Raw genomic sequence first — 24,193 nt, forward strand, 5'->3', positions numbered from 1 at the left:
AATACAAACTAAATGAGAATAGAAAAAATAATCAAAGCATCAAATTGTACAAATTACAAATCTGTTCCAAAATATACTTACATTAAATAAAATACGCATTTCAGTAAGATCTACAGTGAATGACTATGCATTCTGGGAAACTTCACATCTAGGCAGGGCCAACATTCATGGAAGAAGCTAAGAGAATGTGCATCCAATCACAGCTTATAGCGGGTTTCTTATTGCCAATCTGCCAGTCACACCGAACATGTCATTATATCACTTGTGCAGGACACCGATTATGTTGGGGGAAGGGAAGCAAGCGCTATCCTCAATGGTGAGTTCATTACAACTTCGGAGGAATCCCACAGCCTAGACAGTAGAGTTTCAGTAAACATGTTAAGAGAAGCAGACAACGCTCTCGAGGCCCAGACACATTTTCTTGCTGTATTGTGTAGTCAGGAGGATGGTCTTCTTCAGGACAACATGGTCGCAAGACTGGGACAATCCCAAGGGGCTGACAGGGACTATGAGGATGGGGAGGAGGGCTACCTCGAGCTGTTCACATCAGAGACAATGGTGACAGTCCTCAGACCTGCAATTTCTCCTCTTATCATCTGGCATAGCGTTTGATGTATTCATCCACTTTGTCCCGGAAATCCTCCTGTAGAGGGAGAAGATACAGCAGAGAAGAGAGAGAGAGCAAAGTGACACTTCAGGAACACAGCAAATCTCCCCCAGGAGGACTCTGTGGAGAAGCCTGGCTTCATGTCACCAATGGTGCCATCTTTCCATGACCCTAGTGAAACTGTGCAGGGGACAGTGTGGTGGTGATGGTGAGGGCCACAGCACAGGCCAGAGCAGTGGAGATCCTACAAGCACCTCATCCCACACCCTCACTTGTGCCAATAGGAACATCAAGTCTGGTAAAGCATGTTCATGCTCCCAATGCCAGCACTCTTCTGTAAGCAGTATAAGCAACCTAGCTGCTCTTTTGCTGGGAGGCCCTGCTGGTCAGAGGTTGCAGTCTACCGTGGCCTGGCAGCTCTCTCTGAGCTCAGCAACATTCCATCTTCCTGGTAGAAGGCGCCCTCCCTATTCTCTACCTGACCTTATTTGGAGACTGCCTGTAGGCCTGGACACAGTCCCCTGTGCTAAGAGCATTATGCTAGGACCGTGCTTCCACAGACGATAACTAAGACTTGTACTAGGAGCTTTATAATAGGAGTGTGCTTTTAATGTAAATTAGGTGATTGCCCCATGTACTGTACTATATGAAGACCATGGATGCCAAGAGTATAGCCCCAATGACTATTAAAGTGGATATAACCAGTTGGAGGAGGTAATGAAGTGAGGATACACAATAGCCATATTGGTCACCAAAGGATCAGACAAGCCTTCCTAGTCAGGTATGGCAGCATGTGCCTACAGTCTTAGCTAGTTTGGAAGTAGAGGCAGGAAGAAATCTTCAGCTCAGGATTTAAGGCTATCTTGGCAAGACCTCATTTCTAGTAAAAGGAAATGGAGATTTAGGAATGTTTGCCTAGAATGTACAAGGTCCCAGTTCAGCCCCTAGCATTGCAAAATGATCAAACAAATATCAGCTGTGTGTGGTGGTGCTCACCTTTAATCCTAGCACTTAGGAGGTAGAGGCAGTGGACCTCTGACTGTGAAGCCAGACTGGTTTACATAGAGAGTTCTAGGCCAGCCAGGGCTACCTAGTGAGCCCCTACCTCAAAAAGTAAGCAAATTAAGCAGATAAAACAACAGGGAGAGTCTCTTAGCTGCTTTCTGAGGCCAAACACCTTGGGCCACCTCAGCCCAGGTCATACTAGACGCTTCTCTACATTCCTGCTCAGGATACATGGGACTGCCTCTGGTCCTCAGTAGAAATCCCTCCAGCAGTCCAGTCGTTCCCTAGCAGAGCTCCATCCCTTGTCTTCCCTGAGGCTCTGATGCTCACAGTGCAGTCACAAGTGCAGTGATGCACTTATGCTGGCTCCTTCTCAGGGAGCCTGAGCGTTTGATTAACAGGCTTCTTATCAGAAGCACTCCACACCCATCTGAAGTAGGCAAGACAGAGACAGTGTTTGATGGACAAAACAAAGCGCGGTCCCTGCATATGCAAATGGCTAGCTAGAGTCAGGCTCTCAGCAGGCACATCAGAAAAAAATTTTTTAAATGCAAACACTCTTCTATGAAAATGACTCAAAAACAAAAGCAAACTGTTCAGAGGTCCAAAGCAAGCACACTGCCACACTTGATCTACCAAGATGATTACAAAGCAGAGGGCAAAAGCAGCCTTCCCAGGCAGTGTGCAGCCAAGTACACCAACCTATACAGGCATGGACTTGTGTCCTGGTGAGCCTCAAAGATAAACAGCCAGCCCACTAATCAAATTAAGGACATGTGATGTCTTTGACGCAGCAACCTGGCTATAGGACTAAACCAATTATCACTGTATTTAAGGATGTAGTATGTTTCCTGACTAGCTGCTTACAGCAGGGAAACATCTTGTGGGAGAAAAAAATCCCAGGAAGGAGCTTTTAATCTGATCAGAAAGAAAAAAAAATAATGAAGAATAAGTGTAACGGACAAGAGTCCATGTTTTCGGTAAAAGCAAACATCCATGATCTCAGTATAGGGTGTGGAAAAAGGCAGGTGGCCTGATGTGACCCATCCTTCCTAACCATTGTGGTAAGGTTTTGATGTTGTTCTTCAGTGCTGGGCAAGTGCTAGGCTCTACCACAAAGTTATACCCCAGCTCTACCTTATTGCTAATGAGGTAATATGCCTGTTGTATTACTCATACTGAAATTTTATTATGATTTTACCTGTAATAAAAGCCACTTTCACTGAGCAAACCACACATTTACACTAACAAATAAATTGCTTTAAACGGCTGTCCCACATCCACCATTTATGTCCTCACCCAATTGCGAGACTCATTTTACCTAATGTGTCTACCTAGAAAAAGCCTGTTTGCCAGCTCACCTTGTCTCGTAAATGATGTTCAGCAGCTTCAATATTCAGTGGATCATCAAAATTCAAAAGATCCTTAAAAAGAAAGCAACTCATGAGTGTGAGGAAGAACCTGCTTTCCCACTACAGCAACTCTTCACTTTACAGAGAGCCTGGGGGAGTCAGTGACTGGCACAGCAACCTAGAGAGTACTCCAAGTACTCCAAATCCCTCTCTGCAGAGTGCCAAGTGGCTTTCAAAATGGTGATGAGAACTGAGCAAAAGTCAAGGATATGCTTACACAACTACCCATACTCTGTGGAACTGAAGAAGATGGCAATCACATTAATTTGTTGCTTTCTGATAACTGGTGAAGGACAACCATTCTCTTAAAAAGACTTTTTAAAAAAATTTTATGTGTATGAGTGTTTTACCTGCATAGGAATGTGTATCATGTGGTGGTGTGTACTTGTGGAAGCCAGAGGAAGGCACTGAATCCCTTGGAACTAGTTATAGGAAGTTGTGAGCTGTCGTGTGGGTGTTAGAAATAGAGCGTGGGTCTTCTAGAAGAGTAGCCAGTACTTTTAAACACCAAATCATCTCTCTGGCATTGAATAACCATTCTAACAATGAGGTTCTTCAAACGGAAATGTCATTTTGTGTGTAAGCACACATGTTCAGGTTGTTGCCTGTGGGGGTACATGTGGGGAATTGGTATGTCTAGAGGCCAGGGGTCAATCTCAGGTATCACTCCTTAAGAGCCTTCCATCTTGCATTTTTGAAATAGGGTTTCTTACTGGGACCTGTCTCATTAATTAGGCAAAGATGGCTGGTCAGCAAGCTCCAGCAATCTTCCTATCTCCATATTTCCAGTGCTGGGATTACATGTACAACTTTTTTACATCAGTTCTTCAAACTGAACTCAGGTCCTCATGCATGTAAGGAAGCACTTTACTGTTTCAGCTATCTCTCTAGCCCCACTGCTTTCTTTCTTGCAGTACTTAAAAAGTATTTATTATTATCATGTATGAGGCAGTGTATGCACACATGTACATGTGGTTAAAGGACAACTTCTGAGAAATAGTGGGCTCTGGGGATTTAACTCAGATCATCAGGCTAGCGCCTCTATCTGCTAAGCTATCTCACTGGCTCTTCATTTCTTTCTTTTCTTTGAGTCAGGGTCTCTGGCTAGCCTCAATTCACTCTATAGACTAGGCTGGCCTCAAACTCAGAGATCCATCTGCCGCTGTAGCCAAGTGCTGGAACCAACACCAGCACACGCAGCTCCATTTCCTTTTAAAAGCATTAGTCTCTCTCTCCTACGTTAATATCCGCGGCATCTCCTCAGTATACAGTTTCTCTTCTGACCTTGCCTACTGTTCTTATTTCTGACTTTCCAAAGGTACTCACTCAAAAATCCAAAGGGAACAATACCTGGTATCCCCAAACTGAGGGGGGCACAGACTCTTTCCACCTCTCAATGAACACCCTGTCCTCTTGAAAATCAGCCCAGACAGACTGTTAGTATGGCAAGTCACTGCTTTGCAAAGAGCACCTGAAAACGGCTTATTACAGACAACCATATTCCTCTCCAGGAACATTACCTGCAGTGCAGTGTTCCTAACTAGGAAAAAACCTAACTGTGAATACGAAAATACGAAGTGGGGTAAGTGGTACATGCTAACTCCATGACACAGGAAGTTGAGAAAGGAGGATTGGCATGAGTTCATGGCTTGCCTGAAAGAGATACTAGATCAAGGCCTATAGAGTGAGCTCTTGTTCCGAAACAAAAAGAAAGACTGTGCTAGCCAACACACACACACAGCGTTTGTCGCCTGGGCAAACAAGATGCACTCCACAACAGCTCTGTTAAGGTTGAGGAAAGTGACAGGAGGAGGCCTGGTTAGCTGCTGTCCTCACTGGCTCAGTCAAACTGAAACCACGAAGGATCAACAGACAGTGAAGCCCAGAGGGAGGGGCTGAAGAGGAGCATTGGCTGCTCTTTCAGAGGACCGTTTGACTTCCATACCCACATGGTGGCTCCCAACCAGTTGTATCCTCAGTCCCACATAACTCAACAACCTCTTTTAGTCTCTGGACACATGACACACATGCAGTGCACAGACACAGATACAGACAAATTACCCAAACGCATAAAGATTAATAAATCCTTTTTTTTTTTTTTTTTGGTTTTACGAGACAGGGTTTCTCTGTTTTGGAGGCTGTCGGTCCAGCCTGGCCTCGAACTCACAGAGATCCGCCTGCCTCTGCCTCCCGAGTGCTGGGATTAAAGGCGTGCGCCACCAACGCCCAGCAATAAATCCTTTTAAAAGGCAGTGAAACCCAACTGCTGGCAAAATTTTTAATTAGGCTCTGGGGTTACACTGTGTTATGTCACCAAAGCCAGGACCCACATCAAAATAATTGAGCATGCCGGAAAAACTAAGTGGCAGAATTCAGGCCTGGCCCAAAGGTAGTGTTTTCACAGGGAGACAGGGAGAACCTGAAATGCCTGTACATGCTGGCTTCTCTGTAGGTGTGTACTGCCCAGAAACCCTGCAACATTGGGCAGGGCCTCACAGGTTAGTAGAAGTTTTGCTATTTGTCCTTTTGTTGATGACTGAATACAAGCATGCTGTGCCACAGGTGACAGGAGGAGGAGCAGATATGCTCTAGAAGGCAGAAAATCTCTGAATGTCATTCTAAAGTCCCCTAAGTTCCTGTGTCATGGTGCAAAATATCTGGCCATAAAACGGAAAGAAAGGGTAGCTTAAAAGACTCCATGCTTTTTAAGCTTGTGTTTCAAACCAACAGCCAGAAAAACAAGAAAAAGGAGGGGTGACTAATAATATACTTACAGTAAATAATGAGTTTAATCCCCAAACAACATCCTGAAAGAAGAAAACAATTCTCAGGTTTTTATGTACTAAGTCTTTGAAACATGTAACCAAGAAATATGCATTGTACACTATCAAATACACATCATAGTGCTTTTCTCAAGACTGAAAACAGGAACCCTTTCTTCAAGTCCTACCTCTGACCACCTTTATAACTGCCTTCCATGCTTGGAAAGATGCAGGGACCATGAGTCATGGGGTGAACCTGCAGCCATGCTCTACAGACCAGACTTCTGAAATTTACCTTCACAACAAAGCCTACTGCTTTCTAAAATTACTGCCTCTTGGGGTTTGGTGATAAATTACTCCATCTTCTTAATCTCCTCTAGAATTAAGGGAGACTCACACTTCAAGTTCACTAGTTCCCACTACAGTAACACTAAAAACCACTGTTTATCTACATTCACAGACCTGATCTTCAGATGGGAGCCATGGCAATCACAGATTCAACTCCAAAGTCTTGTTCTTTCAAACTGATTCTCAGGGACACTTCATAGTATCTGCTAGTGGCAATTTTATTTACTTGCTTTCTCCCACCTATATGTCTTGGCACATCTGACCTTCTGGTGTGAGTTGGCTAGTGACTGGCACTAGAGCTGAAGGTAAGTATTAACCCTGGGAGAAGGAGCTAGACATCTGAGCTGACAGCAAGCTACTGCCCCAGGCAGTAGAGACACTGCAGAGGAAATGGCAGCCATCCCAGAGACTTGCAGAAGGAGCAGATGTAGTGAGTGGAGGGCTGGAGGAGACTACCTCTAAGTAATGGGACATCTGGCAGAGCTAAATCCAGAGGACAGGACACAGGGAAAGACTGGGTGGTCCATGTGTCAGACCACAGTAGAGGAGGAACAGGGTGTAACTGTTCTACACAGTCTGACATGGATCAGGGTCAAATTGTTTTCCTATACTTTTCTTTCCTGTGGAGGCTATTCAGTAATAATCTACCCATCATTTCATAATCTTTTTGACTCAGGAAAAGAGAGCCCCACTGAATAACAAGACCACTATGCTTTCTCTTGTGGTGATGAAACCCATGGTTTGACTCTTTCAATGGAAAGGTATTGGTCAACAAGGACTCTGATCCAATTAGGACTGGCTAAGGCAATGCCTGATGGAGCAGACCCAGAAGGTGTGTGGTGGGGAGTGGCGGGAATAGGGCGCATTTCTTACAGGAGGGGTTGGTTACCTGAGAACTACAGAAGAAATGCTGACTCTCACCTTCAAAGTCCTAGTGGGAGCCCAGCCAGTGCCATCAATTGAATGTTCTCTTAGTAAACTGAAAGAGAGAAACACATGCTAATGAGGAATGAAGTTATTTACCATAAATGAACTACCATATAGATATGAAACCTATCTCTTCTCGGCTGTTCAGTCTTCTGCCCTACCAAGGACAGCTTTCACCTCCAAAGTTGTATTTCAGTTACAATGTCTCTTGCTATTTTGTCTATTGACTATATGTGTATTAATCTTTCACATGGAATTCTAATCAAAGGAACCCCCCCCCCCCACACACACACACAGAGTGTCTCAGATGTAGTCCTAGCTAGCCTGGAACTCACTATATACTCCAAGCTAACTCAAGCTTGTGTCAGTTCTCCTATCTCTGCCATCTGAGTGCTTGGGTTATAGGCATGTGCTACCAAACCCATCAAAAAAACATTAAAACAACACACACACACACACACACACACACACACACACACACACACACACACACACACACACACGTTGTTTAGTAGGCAGGAACAATGACAGCAACAAAAATGATAGAGGGCTAGAATCTTCATCTGTCAGGCATAATCCAAAAATTAATTACTCCAACGGGGGGAACTACTTTATCTGTGAAAGAAGGAGCTGTTCCCTCAAAGTGTGTAGCATCTATACCCTCCAATGCTGAGGCTAGGTCTCTCTTGTCTCCCACACACCCCAGCAGGGGAATAGCAAGTCACAACCTCACAGTGGTCCTGCATGTTTGCTGGTTGCCAGTGCAGCCATAGATCGATGAACAGAGCCCTCCTGTAGTCTGAGTCTTTTGTCCAGTGTAAGTGCTTCCGAAATGAATTCTTACACACAAGAATAGTAAGTAGTAGGGCTGGAGAGATGGCTCAGTGGTTAAGAGCACTGACTGTTCTTTCAAAGACCTGAGTTCAATTCCCAGCAACCACATGGTGGTTCACAACCACCTTGAATGAAATCTGATGTCCTCTGCTGGCGTGCAGGCAGAAGACTGTATACACAATAAATAAATAAAATATTTAAAAAAGAATAGTAAGTAGTAGTTCAGGGAACCTCTTTCAGTTGTGTGTTTATGGCTTCTTATCAATTGTTGGTGTATTTGTTTTGTTTTGAGACAGTGCCTCACTATGAAGCCCTGGTTGGCCTGGAACTCAGGCACTACCTCATCTGACAGTATTTTTAAAGCCTCTGTATGGGCTGATGGCACTGACTACATTTCTCAGACAAAAAAAGACCAGACAAGAAGCATCCAGGTACAGCTTGTCTTCCTTACCCAGTGGCTAATACTTACTGAGGAGAATGGAGAAATAGAGAGGTATACTAAGAACAGCCTCAGGGCCGGGCGTTGGTGGCGCATGCCTTTAATCCCAGCACTCGGGAGGCAGAGGCAGGCGATCTCTGTGAGTTCGAGGCCAGCCTGGTCTACAAGAGCTAGTTCTAGGACAGCCTCCAAAGCCACAGAGAAACCCTGTCTCGAAAAAACAAAACAAAAAAACAAAAACAAAAACAAAACAAAACAAAAAAGAACAGCCTCAGGTCCCAACATTTTACAACTAACATGAAAACCCTGTTTCCTAGGGTGGCTGAACATGAGGCAGTGCCTTGAGAGCCTCCCCAAGTCCTCCTGTCATAGAGGCTGCAATTGGTGTAGACCACACTATAGCACAAATTCTAATAGTCCTTAATAATGAAAACCTGGAGTCAGACATCAGAGGGGGGAAAGCTGAAAGATCAGAGAAGCGAAGCAGCCAGCCACCCAGACTGCTTCAGACTAACCGCTGCTCAGACTGCCTAGCCTGCAATAAGCTCCTGTCTCCTCCCGCCTTATATTCCTCTCTCCACTCGACCATATACCTTCCTGTCTCCATCTCCTTAGTGCTAGGATTAAAGGCGTGTGACTCCAAGTGCTGGGACCACCTTTGTGTGAGCTCTGTTTCTCTTTTAGACTGGATCAATTTTGTGTAGTTCAGGGTGGCCTTGAACTAACAGAGATGCCTCTGTCTCCTGAGATCAAAGGTGTGTGTCACCACTGCCTGCCTCTATGGCTAACTAGTGTGGTTAGCTTTGCACTCTGATCTTTAAGTTTTATTTGTTAGATCATAAACAAAACATCACTACACCAGACAGCGACCATTAACACCCTGGAATACTAGAACAAGGGTCCAAAACATGTAAAAAACAAACAAACAAAAAAAACCAGAAACCTCAATTGCTCTGTCCACTATGAAAAGCAGATCCCCTTTATATCTCCCAGTTCTTTTCCTCAGAGACCAGTGACCTTTTAGGACACTGGAAACTGCTAGGCCTTGACCTTGTGCCACCGTGAGAGCAGGACACAGTCTATAGCTGAAGAGACACGGGGAAGCTACCTACTCTGAAGGGCCATTCTGGAAAGTATCTTCAGTGCACGTGTCTAAGATCACTGAGGCCAGGCTCCTGTAGTTTCTCTTTCCCCACCACTATCCTCCTTGTTAGTTAACATCAGCCATAAATTGGGACTGCTGTTCACTAAAGGAGGCGGAAACAAAGAACACCTCACTGCTTAGTGAGGACTGGCAAGGCCCTGGCAATAATAAGGAGCTACTTCAGTTTGGCCCAGGCATTTCTGAATTGTAGCCAGAGATCCCCTTACAAGAGTGAATTTGAAGACATTCATACATGTACAGAAGGGAGGAGGAGACTTACCTTAGACATATTTCCCCTGTTTCAGTGATGTTGGGGTGCCAGATTTTAGTCAAGCATTTCACCTTGGGAGGCTGCAACACAGAGAGGTCACAAATCTCCCCAGTCCACACCTGCAGTGTGTGTGAGCACTTGTGTACACACCCCACCCCTCGGATTCAAACTCCAACCAGGAGCCTAAATTGCTATGCCTAAGTCACAGACCCACACCTGACCATTACTGCTCCAGACAGAACAAACCACCTTTTCAGTCAGGTGTGTCTGCAGATATTGGTGTTACAAATTCCTAGACCAAGCCGGACGGTGATGGCACATGCCTTTAATCCCAGCACTCAGTAGGCAGAGGCAGGTGGATCTCTGTGAGTTCGAGACCAAGCCTGGTCTACCGAGCAAGTTCCAGGACAGGCTCCAAAACAATACAGTGAAACTGTCTCGAAAAAACAAACAAACAAAAAAAATTCCTAGATCAGGGTTAGTCTACTTTATTTATTTACATTTTCTATATGTTCATGAATATATATGCACATTTGTGTGCAAGTGTGGTATGATAGTTCAGAGCTTGAGTTGTTGATACATGTTCTCTCATTTCACACCTTGGACCACAGTTCCAGACAGCCCATGGCCCTAATCCCTGGCTCTGAAACAAATGGGGTGGCTCAGGAGCTAACTGCCTCCCACCCCACTCCGTGTTCCAAAGGTGGTACCCTCACCTTCTTTTTGTAATCCCTACGAATTCACTTTCTATATTTATCCATCTGTCTAGCTACTTACCATTTTTTATCACTCTCTACACATTACCTTACTTCCCTACTGATCTATCCTCAAAAGTGAAGCTGTGTGTGACAACCTTTGGTATAATTATTATGTAATATAGTCTTTGTTGTTGGTTTTTCTTTGAGGGGGAGGTTTAGAGACAAGGTTTCTCTGTATAGCCATGCCTGTCCTGGAACTCACTCTAACTCAGAGATCTGCCTGCCTCTGCCTCTGCCTTCTGACTGATAGGATTAAAGATAGGTGCCACCACTACCCAGCTTGTAATATGATCTGAGGGACAAATATGTAGCTATAGGTTATTAAGTACCTGAAATTCTAAAATTATTGGCCTCTGGAGCTCTGTATTATACCAAAATAAAATTAGTCTAAAAACTTGTGCCCCCTCCCTCCATTAAAAAAAATTCATACGAAACACATAGGCAACACACCGCCACAAAGAACACCTGCTGGACAAATGAGTTTCTGTACTGAAATCTCATACTGCTGCTAATCCACAGGAGAAACACAAATGTGGTTGTGTTGAGAGCCCGGCTCCTGAGCCAGTGTCACCCACGTCTCCATGCTTTATCCCTGGTATGTGTGGGGGTGAGGTTTAGGCACATGCTACTTACCACCATGTTGTAGGCATCAGGAACTTCAGTTTCAAACTGAAATTTTCCACCCTGGTAGTAACCCTCATCTATTAAAAACACAAAACAAAACAAAAAAATCTTTAAATTAAAAAAAAAGGAAACAAAAGCAAACACAAAGTTAGGATAATGGCAAGCACAGAATGAAGAGGTTAAAAACAGGACCACAGAGTCCCCAGGTTCCTTCAGCAAAGCTACACACACAGAGCCTTGTCCTGTCCCAACACGGCCACCATTGCTACCTGCTCCACGACAAAGGTGCCCTCAGAGGAAGGACAAGGTGCCCTTTAGGAAGACTGGCTCTTTTTGCAGGGCACTACAGTTAGTGTGACCATCTTAACCCATCTCCTGCCTATGTGAGTTCCCTCTTTCCTGGCCAGCTCCCAGACTCCCATAAGGATGCCATTTCCGTGGGGAGGCTGATGAGATCTTACTGTTTTCCCAGCAACTGTGCACAACTTCCAATCACTCAGCACAAGCTTACTCAGCATCCATCTCCTGCTAGAGGGCTCAGGACTCGGCACAGTGAGAACTGGAACTAACACCACTGCCTTAGTGAGTACTTGGTGAGGCTTCCAGAAGAGAACAGGCCCTTAGGGAATGAGTGCTGGCAAGAACCCAGGAGGGATGTCTACAGATACAACACAGTATAGTCCCTCTTGCCTATTTGGACACAACCCAGCTTCAAGAAGAGGCTGCTGCCAGCAGAGGGTGCTGCAGCCTCTCCATCTAACTGTGGTGTGAATAGCACTGCCCTCATCTTGCAGATGCAATACTAAGGCCAACTGCTTCATTTATTTGTTTGCCTGTTTGTTTTTTTTACATAAAACAGAAACTCAGAGCAAGTTATGCCACTAAAAGCAGGCTTCTTTTAAGAACTTTGAGGCTGTAGTCTAGTGTGACAGCTCAACAAGCAAAGGTGATTGCTACCAAACTTGAGGATCTGAGTTCAATCACCAGGACCAACAAGATGGAAAGAACCAATTCCTGCAAGCTGTCCTCTGACCTCCACCTAAGAACTGCAGCACATGTACACACAAAACTAAATTAAACAAGCAAATAAACAGAAGCCAACTTTGAGGCCAGAACTCTGTTATCCAACAGTTAAAATAGCTATTACCGGATCTTAGCATTCAGACTCTGGCACTATTTGTCCTCTGTTTCATAGTCCTTGCTAAATGTTAGCATGGCTGAAACAGCTTGGATTATTGGTTCTTTCCACTTCTTCCCAAAGAATTGGTGTCCAGTTCTTGTTAGCAACTGGGCCACTGATGTAAAAAGCTCCTAGATTTGCCTTTGTTAATACTTCAGTTAATGTGTATGTTTGTGCAGGTGCCCACAGAAGGTCTTAAGAAGCCCCCTCCCCCAGCTGAAGTTACATGCAGTGTGTATAAGGATTCAGGCATTATGCTGACCCCACCCCCGGCAACCAACAAGGTACGTTCATTGGCATTCAGGCAGATAACTTAGACAGTTCAAAGGGCCCTGTGTTGTGGGACTACATCATGCGTTACATGGCTGTATAAGGACTCTGTACGCATGTGATGCTTTCCCTTTCAAGTGAGCACCTCCCATCTGCTTGTCCCTTCTTTCCCTTTCTTCCCCTTCCATCCCTGTTCCTGGCTGGCCAACAACTACCCTTCCCTTGGCTCCCTTTCCCAATAAGCTCCATGTGGGTTTGTTGAGTTTTGTGGTTCACTGCCCACAGCTGCAGTAAAACAACAGTATGAGCCCAAAGTAGTGCTGTGATTCTCTGGAAGAGCAGCAAGACCTCTGCACCATTCAACTGTTGGTCTCAAACACCTTTGCCATTTATTTATTTGGGGTGCATGCGTGCGTGTGCGTGTGTATTGAGAGAGGGGTTCTCTGCATAGCCATGGCTGTGCTGAACTCACTCTGTAGACCACACTGGTCTCAAACTCACAGCTTGGCCACCACTCCTGGCTAGGTTTCCATTCCTAAGAAGTCAGTTCTACTTCATGGATTCAGTCTCTGGTGTCGTGCTTTTAAAAGGTCTTTCACAACCAAGATTAGATGAATGCCTTAGTAATAAACAAGTTCAGTCACTTGGTTCACTGAATATTGTCTTTTGTTTTCTTCCCTCCCAATTGGTTGCTTAGCTAATCTCTTTCCTGTTTGATACATTAATGTGACGTCAGTTTCAGAGTTAAGAACAGCCTAGGTGACAGTAAGGTACAGTTTCAGGAGTGTCTGTGAACCTTTCCAGAAACAAATCATGAGGACTCAGACCTAAGGATCCATTCATTTCCAGGTGAGACGAGGAAGTGGGACCTGGCTGGAATAGACGAATTATGTGTGAGGCTCTGGGGTTGCTTCTTGCCTTGGCCTTTTCCTGTATTGCTTTTCTTCCTGTTTGGCATGATGTGAGATCTACGGTGCCCTCCCTACATAATGGACTGCCACCCCTAAAATGGTGAGCAAACCAAATCATTCCTCTTTTTTAGATCTCTGTTAGGTCATTTACTTTTTGTAAATATACCTGGATTTGTGACATAGCAACAAGTCCTGGGAAGACACTTGTTTGGTAAGTTTAGCTCCAAATACGAGGACTTTTCATGTAGACAGCATCTTTATGTACACTACAGTACATCCATGTGACCCAAAGGTTTGGCTGACTTTGTTCTCTTGTAATCTGATTTCAATCACCATGGTACAGACTCTTTATGTCAGGTTTTTCACTGCAGACCACATAGCCCACTCTAAATTCTCCCACAGTGATCCAGCACAAGGCTGTGCAGCAGCCAACCCCTCCTGCCATTCTGTCTTTTTTCTCTAGCTGGTGTTGGAGTTTCTTTCCTGCCAGGTCCCACCTAGCCCAGAGCCACTTTGCCTCAAATAAACACATGGATGCTGTATTAGTTATAAAATTGTTGGTCAATGTCTAGGGCTTCTTACTGGCTAGCTCTCTTAATTATTAACCCATTTCTATTAATCTATGTATTTCCACGTGGTCTTGGCTTACCAGAGAATGCCCGGTCTTGTTACTCCTTTGTGGTCTAGATGGCGCCTCTTCAGTCTCTCTGCCTACCTCTCCCATAATTCTGCTCGTCTCCTAGTTCTGCCCATCTTCCTGCCTCTATTGGCCAAACAGTGCTTTATTCACCAACCAATAAGAGAAACATATATACAGAAGGACATCCCCATCAAGCTGGCTTCTCATTTCATTGATTGCAATTATTCTGATTTTGTTGCCTACCAGTTACAAAAATGCTAGTGTTTCTAATGTGTTTCCTCTTCCATCATGTTCCTTCTGCCCCCAGTAAAGTTTGTGTTTAAGTAACTAAGAACTATGTCATTTTCCTTTCTAATGAACTCTTCTCTTAGGAAAATGATCTGCTTCTTAGTCAGCACTTCCCTATTCAAAGCTGCATTCAGACCTGACCCGCTTCACTTTACTGCTGGATTGGCATCATACAGTGCAGCCAAGGAGTGGATTACACTGCAGAAGGTCCAAGTTTCAGAATGACCACATTTGGTGAGATCCCTGACTCCCCCCCCACACCTAGCTCCAGAGCCCACACAGCCCAAGGATGAGGGAGCCTCCTCTCCTCTAGAGTCAAGACTGAAAACTAACTACACTGTATAGTGTACCCCATTGCCCATCATAGTGTGCCAACTCGTACTACTAGCCACAGTTGCTTCTTGGCAAATGGAACTGATGCTGAAATACAGTAAGAGAAAGCTCCTGGTTCCCCGCCCATTGTTACAGTTAGAGGACTTAACCCTTCCTTCCACTGGAGCTTTGCAACCTGCTACCTCTTGCCTTCAAGGAATCACACAGATGATGACTAATTCTGGAGAAGAAAGGTTCTAAGGTTTCATGGACACTAACAAGGAATCACACAGATGATGACTAATTCTGGAGAAGAAAGGTTCTAAGGTTTCATGGACACTAACATTTGGACAGCATCAACTTCCACACTATGTACTCTCAAGGCCCAGAGGTCACAGCAGCTGTACTTTGCTCCTCACATTTCACAACCTTTCCCTACTTTAAAACACACACACACACACACACACACACACACACACACACACACACACACACACACACACACACACACACACCCCACTCGGATAAACAGATTCAGGCTGGAAGAAGCAGCAGAAGCCCGCTGTGTCTCTCCATCTCCACAGTGCTTCTTCAAGGCAGAGTTGCACTGGATATACCATTATTCCAGTGCCTGCCTTGGGTTCAGACACTACGTAGAGATGATTAAAGTTTCATTTAGAAAATTCAGTCTCAAGCTGCAATCCCACCACTCAAAAGGTATAGACAAGTTGAACAGAAGTTTACCATCCTTGGCTTCATGGTAAAAGACCAGCCAAAGCAAGCCTTAAATAAACACAACAAAAAACAAAAAAAACAAATACTGGGTATCAGTTGCACATGTGAGGCATAGGCAGGAGGATCTCTGTGAGTTCAAGGTCAGCCTGGTCTACAGAGTGAGTTCCAGGACAGCTAGGACTACACAGAGAAACCCCATCTTGAAAAAAAGACAACTGATGGGGGAAGTCCTGTGTATATGTCAATAAAGCACTGTTGGCCAATAGGGAACCAAGATAGGTGGGACTAGTAGTCCAGGAGGACTCTCAGAAGGAGAAACAGAGAGAGTCAAGATGTGATGCCATGGGGTAGGAAGCCCGAAACCTCTCCGGTAAGAGAAATACTTAGATTGACAATTATGGGGTAAATACTTAAGTCAGAGCTAGCCAGTAAGAAACAAGCAAGGCCAACAGCTTCATAATTAATATAGCCTCCTGTGTGTTTATTTGGGACTGATGTGGCTCTGGAATCAGGCTGGCGGGAAGGCTTCCCTTTACAGACAACTCCAACCTTAAGCTACTGTAAGAGAATGCATTGCTTCCCCTTACAAGAAGCAAACAATGTGCCAATAAACAATCACCAGGGACTGTCTCAAACCTAGTGCCTCACTCTACACTCTCTACCCAGCACAAGGGCCACAAATCCAAAGTCACAAACTCTCAGAAGAGACTTGGAAGTGGACAGTGAAGGAAGATTTTCCCAGAGAGTAGGAGACAGCTAATGTACTTGACAGGCAATCCTGAACCCTGAAATGAGATGAATCTGTAGCACCAAGTTTTTTTTGTTTGTTTGTTTTGAGACAGGGTTTCTATGTGTAGCTTTGGAGCATATCCTGGCACTTGCTCTGTAGACCAGGCTGGCCTCAAACTCACAGAGATCCGCATGCCTCTGGGATTAAAGGTGTGCGACCAGCACCAAGTTTTAAATGAAGTATAAAGAATGTGGTAAGACTTTTCATTATGGTGTAAGCAAGGCATGCTAAAATGATTCATCTTCAATATTCTCATCTCTGAGTACTTAATGTACAACAACACGCTTTGCAGGAAGAATGGCAGCTATAACAGGAGTCAGAAAAGTGGGTTTCATTAGGGCTCAAACTTTACCAAGTATTCCAGTGCATGTCTGGCTAAGCCTCTTCTAATCTACTTTCACCACTGCCCAACAATGTAGTAGATCTAGAAATCAATTCCAAGATTGTGAAAATACTTGTAAGATTTTTGTTTTAACTTTGAACTTACCTTTCGTATTACTTTTCTATTGCTGTAATAAAATACTAAGACAAGGTAACTTACAGGAGTATATTTGACCTTATGGTTTCAGAGGGCTAATGGCCCATCACTGCCATAGCAGGGAGCATGGCAGCAGGCATGCTTAAGACATTTTTTAAAAAGATTTATTTATTTAGGGGGCTGGAGAAATGGCTCAGTGGTTAAGAGCACTGGTTGTTCTTATGGAGGTTCTGAGTTCAATTCCCAGCAACCACATGGTAGCTCACAACATTTATAATAAGATCTGGTGCCCATTTCTCACATAAAGTTGTATATGCAGATAGAGCGTTCATATACATAAATAAATATACAACGGTGTTCTGCCTGCATGCTTGCACACGCCAGATCTCATTGTAGACAGTTGTGAGCCACCATGTGGTTGCTGAGAATTGAATACATTAAATTTCATTGAAGTTATTTACTTATTTTAGTGTGTTATTTGTTTAGTATTAGTATGGCCATACGCACATAGTCAGGCCAATTTATAGGAGTTTCCTCCCACAATATGAACTCCAGGGATTGAATTTATGTTGTCAGTAAGTGCCTTTACCCAATGAGCTATTTCACTGGCCCTCATTGTATATTTTTATGTATGTGTGTGTATATATTTATATGTTTGTTTGTTGAGACAGGGTTTCTCTGTATAGCTTTGTAGAGCAGGCTGGCCTTGAACTCACAGAGATCTGCCTACCTGAGTGCTGGGATTAAAGGCGTGTGCCACCACTGCCCAGCCTATACTTAAATTTTTTACATTTACATTTTTCTGGTAACCACCAAAATGTCCTCATGAATGCTAGGCAAGCACTCTTATTACTGAGCCACAATTCAGCTCAGAAGCTATTTATAACAACGGTACTAAATGGCCTGAGAATTCTCAGAGAGAATGAGGCTGGGAGCTGTGAGTTAGGGAAGAGGAGAAATCAGCATGAAAGAGATGACATGCCTGTCCATCAGGTGACACTGTGGTCCACGGAGTACCATCACACCAGTAGAGTTCTTCGAAGGGCCAAAGGAAAGAGCACGACTGTTTGCTCAACGTGAGAAGACACTGATGGCAGACAGCTTACACCACATTTCTAGTACACATAAAAGGCAAGTGCCATCTGGTTTTAGGGTTATTTGAAAGAGTCACCAAGGTGGAAAAAAAACTATTCTTAAAATTTACCCTTTCCTCAGTGGTTAACCTCACAGTGAAATTAGAAATCACTATAAAGAACCAGGGATGAAAGTACGAATGATGTCTGAAACTGTGACACGTCATGGTGAATCACACACAAGTTTCTGTATGATCACCACATACCCTAGACATTAATTAGCAGGACAAACAACCATTCATTCCAAACAACTTCTGCTTCAATAAAATCTTACAATTCAAGTGGAAGGCACATCTCTCATATGACTTAGAAATTCCACTCAGACAGAAAGGAAGGGAATGACTGGATGGTGGTGGCGCACGCCTTTCCAGAGGCAGAGGCAGGCGGATCTCTGAGAGTTCAATGCCAGCCTGGTCTACAGAATGAATTCAAGGACAGCTAGGGCTGTTACACAGAGGAATCTTGTCTCAAACAAACAAAAATAATAAAATAAAAAGAAATGAAGGGGAAAATGTATGAAAAAAGCTTTCACACAAATAAAATTCAACTATGGTAAGAAAATCAGAAAGGACCAGTGGTGGGATGGGAGAGGCAGAGTGGCCTTCAGGACATAGCAGCACTTCTCATCTTTGTTAGGGTTGTGAGGATGACACAACATAAAGACTCTGAAACTCAGGTCAGTACATTTTACTGTTTGTAATTTTATTCCTCAGTAAAACTGATTTAAAAAAGTAAATGTTGCCGGGCGTTGGTGGCGCACACCTTTAATCCCAGCACTTGGGAGGCAGAGGCAGGTGGATCTTTGTGAGTTCGAGACCAGCCTGGTCTACAAGAGCTAGTTCCAGGACAGCCTCCAACGCCACAGAGAAACCTTGTCTCGAAAAACAAAACAAAAAGTAAAAGTTAAGCAGCTCATTATGGTGCACACATTTAATCTGCGCACTTGGGAGGCAGAGGACAGCCAGAGCTACATAGTGAGACACTGTCTCAAACAAACAAACTGTAAATGCTAAGACAAGAATGGTGGCTCATGCCTACAACCTAACACTCAACTCAGGAGGCTAGGGCAGCAGGCTCTTGAACTTGAGGCCTGCCCAAACTATATAGTAAGTCCCTGGCCAGCCTGGGCTACATGCAAACTCTGTCTTAAACAAGTGCGGAAATAAGAGAAACAAATCACTATCAAGTTTATGCCCTTGATAGTCTAAAGCCTCCAATACCATGTCAGGAGGGCTAAAGCAAATTCCCTGGCCCAACTGTTGGGAGCAGGGTTAATTTCTGTTTTGTTTTGCTTCATTTTTACTTGAGTTCACTTACTAGTGCTATTCTGTCTCATCAGTAAATTGCTTTTCTTTTTATTCTCTGAAACACATATTTCTAAGCTTGAAGGACCACTGCAAAATTATGGAAAGTGAGGACAGATGCTGGAAATAGGATAGTCCTCCATCATAACCATCTATGGCCTATGTTACATGCATGACTCAGTTTTTAGGTCTTATTATAAGACTACAAACGAGCCAGCTTCAGAGCCACACCTTCATACCTAGACATGGAGCTACAACTTCCCTGTTCAGCATCTATACTTCTTTTCAGCATTAAGGAGCATGACTATAATATCCCCCCCCCCCCGAAATCACAATTCTAGGCACATTTTTAGAACAGGCAGATCTTTGCCATAGCCATATATTCAATCAAGAGTGAAGTTTTCTACTCTTGATTCTGATTTTCATAATCAAGAGTCTACATTCAGTGAGCAGAGAGCATGGTAAACATACAGTTAAATGCATTCCCAGGCACTAAATGGTGAATACTGAACCTATAACAGTTGTTTCCTGTCAGAGACAACCAGGATAAAGGTGTGGTCATTTTATCTCAGTAATCACATTCATAGGATTTAGTAAGAATAAATAAACAGGCAAAACAAGGAGAGGAGAGAAAAAACAGACGAAATCACAAAAACACAATCATATGACACTAAACAGTCTGGAAAAAACAGGGGTCTGTAAGCAGCAAAGGACTGAAGAGGTGTACTAGAGTAGCCACTGGACTGACAGAACCCAGCCAACTACAACACACAAGCCAGAGTACTTAGGAAATAACATTCTTCATGGCGACTCTGGGATAAGGGAAGGCATCCGTGTAGTCAATGCTCCTTAACACATAACACACATGGTTCAGAACGGACAGGGACTTCATCTCACCCACTCAAAGATAGCACGCATGCAAAGCACACCACATCTAAATATGGGGTAAGCAACTGGTATTACACCAGTTACAATGTCCCAGAGCACTCTGTAAAACCGTTACATAGGTTTAAGATAGGGTTTTGCTTGGTAGCCCAAACTGGCCTTGAACTCATGAGCTTCCTGTCTCAGCCTCTTAAAGTGCTAGGATTATAAACATGCACCACTGCAGCTAAATGTAAATGGAATTACAGATATCAAAACATTCTAAACAGGATACTTCCTATTATAAACATTCTCATTGCAGAGACAAGGCCATGGCTCACGCATGGACTCATTATCACATACCTGTACCTCTCAATTTTAATTAGTTCATGACTCATTCTCAGTTCTTCACTCCTTCCCCACCTCTCCCAAATAAGACAACACCTTCTCTTTCTACAGCAAAACTTTTCATTCTTTGTTTTCTTCTTCTTCTGTGCATCTCAGCTCAAGTAATAATATGAACTTTATAGTTGCCAAATGATGCCAGAAACATCTATGGACTAATTGCCCCAGAACAGTTCTGAACACCTACTCAAAACCCCAAAGGTCAGACCACTCCAGCCTTAACAAGTGTCACATTATTTTGTCAGTATGACCTGAAGACAAATCATCCCTTTCCCTTTCGTCTGCATCATAATCCTTGGAAGTGAACAATGCCCTCTTCTGGACACTCCCAACACTTTCACGTCATACAGCAAGTGCAGAGGGAACACAGCTGACTCCGCTTCCACCCCAGTGCCTCCTTCAAACAACTATGGGCTGGTTGGGGAAACCCTGAGACTCAGATTCCCTTACTCTTCCTACCCCACCTAACAGTAGCATGAACTGGCTACCAATGATTGGCTCCTGGAGGCCAACATGGGTTGGTGATCAGCAACTCCTGTTCCAGCATCTTCACTAAGAAAGTCTGACCAAGGAGATATGCTGCTGCCCTGGAGACAGGCATATAATCAGTCCTAAGGAGGGCAGTTAGAACTCTGTCTGCTAGAATCTGGGCCCAAGTGGTGTGTAACCATTTAATTCTGATGTTATCCTGTTTGACCCCCATTCTATGGAGGCTGCAGCTGAGCAGCTAAGCAACTTCACCCAGGTCAGGTTCCTCTGGAGTATTATCAAAACCCACACTCAACAGTAGGCTGCAGTCAGCATTAGCTGTCTGGCTTTTACAGAGTCATCAACACTCATTTGCTATCTGGCTACAAGGCATAGGCCTTAACATTTTAGGGCATGGGCGATCTTACTAAGTCTTTAGATACTATCCTTAACTTTTAGATACTATCCAGAGAAAGACAGATATGGGCGGACCTTTACACTTGCTGCTTGAAAATTACACGAACACTGAAGTATGCAGAAGTATTTATTACCTGGGCTTACAGTCAGCTGAAAGCAATGAAGTTTGTTTGGATCAGGAAAATGTACTTTACATGTACCTGCAAAAGAAATAGCCATATTAGGATGGTCTGTGTGAGCAGCTGTCCACACTCTGAGCTAATCTTTGAACACACAGAAGTCAGTTACTGATTCATAAAGCAACTAGTGGGTTGCTATACTCCAACAGTTTTGTTGTTGTTTTTGCCATTCTAGTTTTACTAGTTAATTCCAAATCAAGGTATTTACTGCAACTTTTAAATGGTCACTAAAGAATCTTTTTATTAGAGAATTGTGCTATTTACTCTAAAAACAAAAAAACACTATCTCTCAAAGACATTAATGTATGTGGGTAAAGGCTAACTAAATAAGGAAAAACTGGGAAAAGAACCAGGTCAAACTTCTGTCCAACTTACTCTGTACCAAGGAGATTAATAGACATGCATGTCCGTGATCAGAAGTCAGAAAGGAAATGCCTTAGAATTAGCTGCCACCCAGCATTTAGTGTAACATTGGAGGAAAAAAAAAAAAAAACAAAAAACAAAACAAAACAAAAAACCCCTCAGAGATCCACCTGCCTCTGTCTCTGCCTCTAGAGTGCAGAGAACATTCATCTTTAATCCTAGTACCTGGGAGGCAAAAGGCAAGCAGACCTCTGTGAATTCAAGGTCAACCTAGCCTACATAGTGAGACACTGTCTCAGGAAAGCAAAAAAGCCAAAACTTCACACTTAACTGGTTAAGTCAGCTTACTCTGTGACAGGATGCTTTGCTCAGTCAGTAGCAATGTTCTGGGCTTTTGTGGTCATCAACCAAGAAGGGTCTGAGTCAGGACAAGCTCACCATCACGAAGAGCCAGCAAAGTCAAGGATATAGTCAAGGGAAGCTGTCTATTGCACTGTCTGCTTCCTTCACAAAGGACGCAGGACAGCTATCACTTAAGAAAGGTCTTATGGATCTGTAAAGAATATTGAGGAAATTTTCCTATGTTCATAGAACTCAGAAGATACAAGTATAAATTTCTGAGTGTATCTACTAAGATTATTGCTTACAAAAGCCCCACTTGTTCAGTTCTACATTGATAAAATTTTCAACAAAAATAGGATTCAAATATAGTGAGAAATAACCTTAAAGACCATTTAGTTCAATGTTACTGACTTGGATGGAAGTGAAGAAGGCTCAGAGGGGTCCAGTGACTAGTCTGAGATCACATTTGGGTATTTAATAAGCATGTCATACATAAAACAATGAGATAAAACACAGAACAATTTAAGACTGAGATGGACTTCCTCTTTTACAGTAGGAGGAGAAAACCCCGAGTCTACGGGATAAGAAGCAGTTTTTGAAATACAGTACCATAATCTTTACTTTAGAAATAAAGAGACTCAGGCTGGAGAGATGGCTCAGCAGTTAATAGCTCTGGCTGCTCTTCCAGGGAATCCAGGTTCAATTCCCAGCACCCACATGGCAGTTGACAACTGTTTGTAACTCACAGTCCCAGGGGGTCAGATACTCTCACACAGACACACAGACAGGTCAGACACCAATGCACATAAAATAAATCTTTAAAAAATAAAATACACGTTTAAAAAAATAAAGAGACTTGAAGCAATAGGTCAAGACTTTCTCCCAAACCACATTTAGAACTATGTGCACTGAAAGCAAGTTTCATTAAGCATTGGGTTTCATCACGTCATCTTCATGCACCCTTTCTCATTCCCCTCACTTATTCTCCTTCCCACCAACCTTCCCTCCATCCCTGTCAAACTGCTTTCCTTTCTTCTTGTTACTTCCAGCTTCCTTTTCCTTTTCCATGGAATATATTACCTTATTTTTTTCATCGGTTAGCCCCTTCCTAGTTTTGAGAGCTCCCCCTTACAGATACACACATGTCTAATTTTACATCTAGTTTTTGCATATGAGAAAACATGGTGCTTATGAGCCTCCCTTACTTCTCTTACCATAAAGATCCCCAGCTGCATTCATTTTCCTGCAAATGCCATGACTTCATTTCTCTTTACAGATACAAAAAATTCTATTATGTGTATGTACATTTTCTTTACTCAAATTCTAACGGTTCTACTTTCTGGCTCTTGTGAATAATGTAGCTCTAAATGCATTTGTACAAGCAACTTTTTGGTATGTTGACTTACAGAATCCTTTGAGTATACACCTAAGAGTGGTATAACTGGGTTATATCTAAGTTCTATTTTCTTTCTTTGTTTTTGGAAGAACTTCCATATTGATTTCTACAGTGATCACACAAGGTTATTCATAAGGGCCATCTTTTCCCACATCCTCCATAGCATGTCTTGTCATTTGTTTTCTTGATGACACCCATTGTAACTGGGTTATATCTCCAAATTGTTTGAATTTAGATTTCTCTGATGGCCAAGGATGCTAAACACTTTCTCAAGAATTTATTTGTATTTCTTCTTTTGAGAATTGTCTAAAATTCACTAGCCCATTTATTGACTGGTTTTTGTTGCTTAGCTTTTACAGTTCTTTATGTAGACTGGATATTAATGCCCTATCTGATGCATTTGTGGCAAAGATTTTTAAACCATCAAAATTACTAGTGTGTGTGTCTGTGTGTACATACACATGATGTATGTGGGTGCACATACCATGGCACAAATGTGGAAGTTGGCAGACAACTTACTTTATAGAGGTGGTTCTCTCCCTCTCCCGTTACACGAGTTCCAGGAATTTAATTCAGGTCTCCAGGCT

At 43.3% G+C, this 24,193-nt stretch overlaps 1 protein-coding gene across 4 annotated transcripts in view; it reads right to left on the minus strand.

Moving 5' to 3' along the window:
* Nucleotides 1–400: 400 nt before the first annotated feature.
* The window catches only part of Ube2f (ubiquitin conjugating enzyme E2 F (putative)), a 41,527-nt gene continuing 17,734 nt past the window's right edge, over nucleotides 401–24,193 (minus strand). For 3 of the 4 annotated variants that reach the window (XM_021234189.2, XM_005082207.4, XM_005082208.4), the window contains 7 exons: nucleotides 21,461–21,526; nucleotides 11,141–11,208; nucleotides 9,759–9,829; nucleotides 7,056–7,113; nucleotides 5,799–5,831; nucleotides 2,974–3,036; nucleotides 401–643 (listed from right to left, as the gene is read on the minus strand). In XM_021234189.2, coding sequence (XP_021089848.1) covers nucleotides 593–643; nucleotides 2,974–3,036; nucleotides 5,799–5,831; nucleotides 7,056–7,113; nucleotides 9,759–9,829; nucleotides 11,141–11,208; nucleotides 21,461–21,526 — 410 coding nt within the window. In that variant the 3' untranslated portion in view covers nucleotides 401–592. The remainder of the gene's footprint in view (nucleotides 644–2,973; nucleotides 3,037–5,798; nucleotides 5,832–7,055; nucleotides 7,114–9,758; nucleotides 9,830–11,140; nucleotides 11,209–21,460; nucleotides 21,527–24,193) is intronic. The other variant, XM_021234190.2, reaches the window with a different exon arrangement.

Source organism: Mesocricetus auratus, unplaced genomic scaffold (genome assembly GCF_017639785.1).
Source record: "Mesocricetus auratus isolate SY011 unplaced genomic scaffold, BCM_Maur_2.0 Super-Scaffold_100010, whole genome shotgun sequence".
Classification (NCBI taxonomy): Eukaryota; Metazoa; Chordata; class Mammalia; order Rodentia; family Cricetidae; genus Mesocricetus; species Mesocricetus auratus.